This window comes from Mixophyes fleayi, chromosome 3, assembly GCF_038048845.1.
Source record: "Mixophyes fleayi isolate aMixFle1 chromosome 3, aMixFle1.hap1, whole genome shotgun sequence".
Taxonomy (NCBI): Eukaryota; Metazoa; Chordata; class Amphibia; order Anura; family Limnodynastidae; genus Mixophyes; species Mixophyes fleayi.
The window spans coordinates 288,316,373-288,324,933 of NC_134404.1; the positions used below are offsets into that span (position 1 = coordinate 288,316,373).

Consider the following 8,561-nt stretch of genomic DNA (forward strand, 5'->3'; position numbering starts at 1 on the left):
AAGCTCTGACATCCTGTCCACTCATCCACTTGACATGTGCTTTGGATCAGCGGTGCACTCCTTATGAACTTGTGGCTCAGTAATTACTGCACATCACCCACGATCGCCACCCCTGTAGAAAGTGCCTGAAAAAAAAATCATGGCCAGGGCAGATTTCCATTAATCATCACCATATTCCTTTTGATGTTTAAAGGGGCATTATCATCTACAAAGTATATCATTATTGTGTGTTTGGCCATAGCTTTAAGGAGGCTGAACTGTGATTTATTTTGTACTGTATACATAAAATGGTCACATAAAGGAAACATATTTACAGTTTTATTGTTAGAAAAAATGTATCTGCCACATAGTAGAGCTGCAGTTAGTTTTTCTCCCAAAGCCAAAATTGCTTCTCACTGTACATTGTGATGTACAACATTATCACTAAATACATTACACTGTTTCATACAGCTCAAAGGAGTTAACAATGGTCATGGCTGAACCAGGAGAGACAATATAATGTAGTAGAGGAGGTCTTCTCCCGCTCCGCGTTTATTGTAAACTTACACAGCTTCTATATACGTGTTATGTACTACAGGTGTTATTTGTGTTTTACAGGGCGTAAAATATGTTGCTTAAGCTGTAAATGTTTCAGTGGATATTTTCAAAATGTGCACACTGATAATCCCTGCCCCATTTTAACATTTGGTTGCAAAGAACGTGAGAAAAGCAAACCTACTAAGGTGTGGTATATTTTGCAACAGATTATGGGTGCAGGAGAGAGTCTGCAGCAGAGTTAAGAGAACAAGAGACATCGCTGCTGTGCAAACCAAAACCTAACATGCAACATAGCGCATAATTATTTTAGATTCCCAATTAACTGCCAGAATATGTGATCTATCCCTAACCAGCCTGCCAGTGTGTGTGGTCATCAAATCATTACACTAATTTCCAGTCATTCAGCATAAATGCCGAATAGCTGTATTTGTTCAAATTGGTGACACACGTATGGGTCTAGTTTGGTCGTATGTATTCAATACATAAGAACACAATATAATTTGCTGCAAAAACAATGACCGCTTTGTCATATATATATATATATATATATATATATATATATATATATATATATATATACATAAATAATGTGTGTGTTTTCCTGTGCAAGAACAATTTTGTAACTTGCCAACAAATGACAATGACAGTGAGAAGCCAGTTGTGTGAGCTGGAGAGGCCTGTTATGTACACAAGGTATGAATGTGGTTATTATACATTGATGAACAGCTGTCAGTCCAGTTCATATAGTGTTTATACCAGGTTTAAACTCTCTTTTAAAAAAATATAGGATGTTCTTTAAAGTTTTACCAAAGCCCTACTATATTGTCATGATTATAGCTTCATTGGGATAATTATGAAAATAATATGTTAACATTGTCATGGTCTATCCTACAGTGAGTTTACTATAGTCAAAATGGTTTCCAGCAGATTGCTGTGTGTAAGCAAGCAAAGGGTTACTGTATTTTTCTGAAGGAAGCTGACTAGTTCAGAAGCCTGCATTCTGTCATCTCACCTTGATTATTTACTCTTGTCACAGAAGAGCGATCAACCATTTTTATTACCAAGTAAATGACCTTAAAGATTGGTTAATATATTTGGGTTAAGGTTTGGGCAAGAAAGAGAGAGGTTTCATCATTATCACCATTTATTTATATAGCGCCACTGATTCCGCAGCGCTGTACAGAGAACTCCCTCACATCAGTCCCTGCCCCATTGGAGCTTACAGTCTAAATTCCCTAACACACATACACACACAGACTAAGGTCAATATGTTAGCAGATAATTAACCTACTAGTATGTTTTTGACGTGTGGGAGGAAACCGGAGCACCCGGAGGAAACCCACGCAAACATGGGGAGAACATACAACTTCCACACAGATAAGACCATGGTCGGGAATTGAACTCATAACCCCAGTGTTGTAAGGCAGAAGTGCTAACCACTTAGCCACCGGTTTTAAAAGTAGTGAATTTATTTGGGCAATTGTCAGTTTTCGGGTATCTTTCTGCTAGTGAGAAATTTTTCCCAGGGACAGGTTATGTGAAAGCGTATGTGAGTGTACTTCTTCCCTTTCTGAAAGAGTTTGTTAAAACTATTTTTGTTCAATAAGCATCGTGAGTTTTCGTCATATTAAATCCCATTTAATAATATTGTGTTTATACGTGTCAGATAGCATTGGTTTATATAATGCGACATTTATACATTTTATACATTTTACAGTAACTGATTAATTTAGTTTACATCAGGGAATAACCAAAGCTTTCAGGGCGAGTTGGGAACGAAATAATGATGCTCATTACTTCAACAGTACTTACCCCGACGTGGAGAGACCGAAGGGCTCCTTCCCAGAGCAGCGTGCAGGACGATTTCTGTGTAAAGCGACTGGAAGTCATGTCGATCCCTGAAGAAGCCGATAGTTACATTAATAGTTACATTACCCCCTTCACAGCAACGATGACTGAGTCGCGGTTATCGGTGACGTCATCAGCTGCCGCCGGCTTCTTCAGGGATCGCCATCACTTCCAGGTGCTTTACACAGAAGTCGTCCTGCACGCTGGTCGGGGAAGGAGCCCTTCGGTCTCTCCACATCGGGGTAAGTAGTGTCGGGGTAGTCAGCATCGATATGCTGTCTACCACCGTTCAGGGCTTTGGGTTTAGCTGTGAGTATGAGAGAGATTTGGGGGGGATTTTAGTCATTTTTAGACCGAAGAGGTGGTTCTACAGTTTCTGCCTTAGGAACACATCATCATGGTGCAGAAAATACCAAGGGGTATATTTAGTAAACTCTGGGTTTGAAAACGTGGAGATGTTGCCTATAGCAACCAATCAGATTCTAGCTGTCATTTTGTAGAATGTACTGAATAAATGATAACTAGAATCTGATTGGTTGCTATAGGCAACATCTCCACTTTTTCAAACCCGCATTTTAGTAAATATACCCCTAAATATCTTTTGGAATGGAGTGTTGTTTTTTTTTTTTATCATAACCAACTACATTGGGAGACATTTATTAGACAATTATGAAAACGGATTCACAGGTAATCAATTGTTCAAGAATGGTATTTCAACCTATAATAATCAGATGCCAGTTTTCACATTGTAAATGGTCATAGAAACAAAAGAGCATTGCACTTTATATTATGTCTAGTAAGATGTACAGCACATTAGTCAGACCTCCATATTCTCAGCCAAGTGTAGTATGCCCAGCCACATGCTGCCAAGATCAGGGTACATGGTTTGCCCAGCATCTAGTAAAAACAAAGCATTAAATTATCTATCCAACCTTTGCTTCATTACAGTTAATAACATGTATTACAGTACAGTAAATTGGTTTAATTTCAATACAAAATTAAAAATGGGCATCTCCTCAAAATTGTTATCCTAGAGATTGACTTTTTTTTACAAAATGTTGTTCACTTATTAAATACACAACATATAACATATCAACTGTCTTCCTATTCTGGAGTTTTACTATCGTTCCGACCTGAAAACAACAAGCACTTCTCTAAACCTGTCCGTCATCTCTTATGACAAAGCTAATTATATTGTAGAGAAGTTCTTGTTTGGGAGCATTGTTGGCCAACATTTCCAGTAATGACATGCTTTCATCCTATTTAATTTGCTCTGAGATTTAAGTACACTTCTATTGTTTTAGCATCCAACAATTTAATTGCATCTGGGACGTTTAAATGTTTCAAACCTGAATTCTGATTATTGGATTTCATTAACCTGTCCCTGGAGGAGTTTGTTTGACTGCCCAAATAAGCAAAGCCTGTGCAGATGGCCACTCCAAGGCCTCATCTAATAATAGACCAGTCCCTCTTGGGAGAGTTTGTAAAACAAAGAAGTGTACTGCATAAGCATCTATGTGTGAATTCTCTCACTACAACTAAAGTCCATCACACTCTCATCTCTATTGTTCAGTTTCTATCCCTCATTTCACTTGTCAATATCAGTGCCAGGTCTGGCTCTTAGCTGCATGGGAACTAGAGAATACATGAGTCACAAGTTAAAAGTTATAGTATTTAGAGTGCTTCTTTTGAAAAACAGACATGAAAGCTTGGCCTGCAAAACATATGGCAGTAATAACCTGCAGTGACATATTCAAAAGTTGGGACTCCACTACAAAAGGCAAATGTATCTTTCCAGCCAGTTTTAAGTGCTTTGATATTCAACCACATAATGCAATAATCACATCAATCGTCACATGTAAGTTATCAGTGCTGACTCTGGGGATGACACCCTATTCATGGGACAGAAAACAATATTCAATTATCCAGTGATTAGGATCTGATATCATACCCTGTACCCAGATTACACATACAGAGTATATTATACAGTATTGTATATATGTAACGTAACTAGTTTAATTCTGATATGAAGAAATAATTTGGAAGAACTTTTGGTTGGTGACTGACCCCTATGCAGGCCAAAGCAGGAATAGAGCTGGTATCTGTGCAGTGTGGATGAGGTCTGCACGTTATACCGTAGGGATACGGATCTACAGTATGTAGTGTAGTTGTACAGTAGAGCAGTGCAATGTAGTTTTACAGTGCGAGAGTGACATTATGTTGTACAATGACAGTGTACAATTTGCAATGGAGCTGGATAACCGTGTGGGAGCACTTCTGGTGTCCGTGTTGGGTGCACCATGGGGATCAGAGGAGGGGTCCTCAAAAGGTAATTGTCATGATATCTGGGCAGACACAGGTGATTTGCTCACACCAACCAATGGAGAGTGTATCAGGAGTTAACCAGCAAAGTCTCCTGCACCAAGATTGGTGGCTCTTATCTCTTGGAAATTGTAATCTTACCAACTCCCTGCCACAGACATATTAGTATAAAATGTATCTTCTATATGCAGCTATACACACACCAAAGCACACTGAATTTCAAATTGCGGAGTGGTAAATATAACCCTACTTTAAGTTCTATTCCATTCTAAAAACCTGTAATTTTGCAACTCTATTTGTTGCGGTCTAGGGAAATAATTTAGTCCTTGTGTAAACTTGTCTATGGATAATTTGTGTGTCTTTAAGTAAAATTCCAAACCACACAACTTCTACTAGAAGCATATGAAACATGTCTATTGACATATCTTATAGTTATATTTTATTGTATACATTATGTTAAATAACTAGTTTCTCTTAATATAAAGCTCGACTTTGTAGCACAATTTTACTGTCTTAGTCCATGACAAAATAATTTTGTAGGAACAAAGCTTTATACTCGCAGTTTATATCACTAAGGTAATAGGACAGAATATATATGTTGCATTATTTTTAATTAGGATGGAGTGGATAAGCAGCTCTCATACAAATAGCACATAACCACCACAGCCTTGATAACAGCACAGAAGATATTTTCACAACCCACACACTATATACATTGTTATACTTCTTCTTATTCCCACAGTGTTAATGTTTGTTTGAATAAAATGCATAATGGACACCTGGGGGTAAATGTATTAATGTCCGGATTCTTCAACTCCGGCGTGTTCAGCGTGTTCGACGATTAAATTTAAAGCGGCGCTGCATTGTAAAGGGAAGTTTCCCTTTACAATGCAGCGCCGCTTTAAATTTAATCGCTGAAGACGCTGAACACGCCGGAGTTGAAGAATCCGGACATTAATACATTTACCCCCTGGTGATTTCAAATACACCTTTTGGCAATGGGGAGAGAGTGGGCTGTAGAATATGTTTGTAAACCCATCTGGCTTCTCTGATGGCATTAGCAGTAGTTACATGAGGGACTTGCATGGCATTGAGGTGGGAAAGGTAAAACAGTAGTAATTAAGGGGTTTAGGGTGTGGAAGATAAGTATTCGGGCACCATAGCAGCACAGTATGTAAAAATAAAGGGGACCAAAAATAATCAAAGATGGACAAATTTATTCCTTGCTGTTATTATTACTGTTTTGTATTCTGGAACATATTTTTTGTGTTTGATGTAACTTTATTTTACTCTGCCCTAATACATTTTCTCCAGGAAATGTTAGATCATACTCCTATTTACTAAGACCTCTCCTACCACCTCTAGCACTCTACCACACTACTTCTACTATACAATACTACTAATATACCATACATTTATTTAAAAAAATATAAATATATCACAAATATAATTTTAGAATTTCACCTCCTATGCAAATGACATTTTATTCTATGACTACTACTCAGAAGCGTCTCTTTTGTTGAAGGGATCGCAGTCATGCTTAGTAGCAGCCGTCCGCTGGACACACAGATTTGGATGTTTTGCTGAATGGGCCAAATGCATTGGATATAAAATGTCTACGTATCCTTCTTGAAATTGCACATGTGATATAAAGCCTTATATGTTTATGTATGTATGTGTGTGTATATAATATATAAAAATATATATATACATATTTGTTTATTAAAATGATGGCATTTTACAACTTTCACGGAAATATTTAAATGTAATGTTTGATCTATTTTAGGATCCTAGTACTTGCTATAAACGCTTCCTTTTCCTTTTATTTTGTCTGTATCGAAGTATTTGGAAGTGGCAGTTCTCCATAAATTCCTGCAGCTCCTTGCGCGTTGAGAGGTGTGCCAGTTACGTTGACGTGCAGGTGTAGTGCAATCCCAATTCTGGGTTACACATATCTTGTATGTACGAAGGTTTACAAATATTACTATTCTTTCTTTGTAGCAGTACTAATAGGGGTTGTATTTCTTCTCCAGGAAAATTACATATTCCATTCTTTCCCTTATTCTTTTTATTTTGTGATCATAACTGCCAGATCAGTGTACTTGGATTTGGATTTTTGGGAAGGCGTTCTGAAGCTTTTTACTGAGCATCTATATTTCACAAAAAAACATCTAGTTTCCTAGCTCTATATTTAAGCAATATTTGAGCATTTTTCGGAGTGAGGTTTATTGTACTATGTGTACATTTGTATAGCAAAAAATACTTGCTTCTTTCTGTATGAAGCCATCTAAGTTAAATAATTGTGACGTTTTCAATAATCTCTGAGATTGTTGTTGTGTTGCACCATGCATGGAACAAGCAAACATGTTTGTCCCAAAATAATCTTCATAAGCCTATTTCTGTACATTATCACAAGCATCACACGGCCAGTTTTAATGCAGCACTATCTTAGTCACACATGGGACTGTCACACACACAAGTACTCCTCACTTTGTAAATGACCCTAATAGTCCTTTTTATTTTCATGCATTGTAGAGTTTAATGAATCGGGTTCGCCTCTGTAGATACAATGCTCAAAAGTGTATAAAAAGCACAGCTTGAACATGCTATTTTGGCTATTGAATGTAGTTTGACTTCTTGGCTTGAACTCCCGTTTCTGACCTGGCCAGTCTTACGACTATTCCTGTGCTTGTGACCCTGACCTTCAGCTGATTACCTGGCAATGAGCCTGTGTTGCTTGCCCTGACTTTGTGGTCCATTTCCGACTAGGTCTCATCCTTAATTTCTGGTCCACTTTCTGCCAGCGGCTGACTGGGGGAACGTGGAAGAGATCTGAGGGTTTCCTAGAACAAAGTCCATCACTTCCATGAAGACCAAGTACTCATCTAGACTTGTATAACTCCACACCTCAGCCAGCACCAGTGCAAAGTGGGGCTGATGCAGAGTTGGTGGCAAAATTTCTCTTAAAAATAAATAAAAAATAAAAATAGTGTATTTTTGCCCACATGCAGTGCTGTATATATCCAAGATGCATCCTCATCCGCATCAGCAGTACATATGCCTGATTTACGAGTCATCGTCAGCGAGTAGTTGCACTGGCTCTATAGCAGGTGCAATGGGTGTGCCATTAACAGGACAATGTGCGAGTTTCTGTAGGTCTACATAAGCCACATTTGCGTAAACACGTATTTATTGTACTCTGCCAACATCAGAACACCCCTTCCCCCGCCGTCCTGGCTCTGGTGGGAGTGTCAGAATGGTGTGAGCCTGCATAGGCGCATATGCGTCTGACCACTTTCATACAGAGTGATTTCATGCAAGTTGTGCTACTCAAACTTGCTTATATTCCGCTGTGCATCAGCCCTAGGGTGTCTGTGTCTGCAGCCCATGACATTTGGTTATCTAAAATATTCTGCATTATTGTTTTTATTATGACTGTAATAACAAATATTAAATTGTGTGTTACACTTATTTGTATTTCTAAGTTGCTTTAAAATATATTTGCAACTGTTTATATTAAAAGGTCAATGACTAAACAGTACTCGCACTTAAACCACAATCTATTTATCAGGGTAAAAATATGTTTTCCATCGCTGTGACATTGTGTCAGTGTACAAAAGTTTCCTTTTTTGTGTGTAATCCGTTAACCCTTACCATAGTGTAATGCTGCAGTAAATCCAGAATCTTCCTTATCTGTGAGTAGCTGGTGAGTTTCAGTATGAGCAACATATTCCGCACTGGGCAAAAGTGATTTCAACTAAACTACACTCTCATTTTCCGTCAATGACATAGGTTGGGTTATTTACATTGATTAAGTCTATGTAGTAACTTGAATTACTTTGTAAGTAAATTAT

The 8,561-nt window shown here is 37.9% G+C and overlaps 1 protein-coding gene and 1 long non-coding RNA gene across 4 annotated transcripts in view; one reads left to right on the plus strand and one right to left on the minus strand.

Moving 5' to 3' along the window:
* Nucleotides 1-8,561, plus strand: part of ACOXL (acyl-CoA oxidase like) — a 368,095-nt gene that overhangs the window by 345,169 nt on the left and 14,365 nt on the right. Inside the window, exons 19-20 of one of the 3 annotated variants that reach the window (XM_075203752.1) lie at nucleotides 6,233-6,327; nucleotides 8,425-8,502. The exons of the other annotated variants lie outside the window; for them this stretch is intronic. Of the exons in view, the coding sequence (XP_075059853.1) occupies nucleotides 6,233-6,327; nucleotides 8,425-8,458 (129 nt within the window). The 3' untranslated portion in view covers nucleotides 8,459-8,502. Of the gene's footprint in view, nucleotides 1-6,232; nucleotides 6,328-8,424; nucleotides 8,503-8,561 lie in introns of those variants that run through there. 3 annotated transcript variants of the gene reach the window in all.
* LOC142144649 (uncharacterized) overlaps nucleotides 3,035-8,561 on the minus strand; it is a 466,443-nt gene continuing 460,916 nt past the window's right edge. The window contains exon 8 of the long non-coding RNA XR_012689763.1: nucleotides 3,035-3,282. This is a non-coding gene — a long non-coding RNA (uncharacterized LOC142144649). The remainder of the gene's footprint in view (nucleotides 3,283-8,561) is intronic.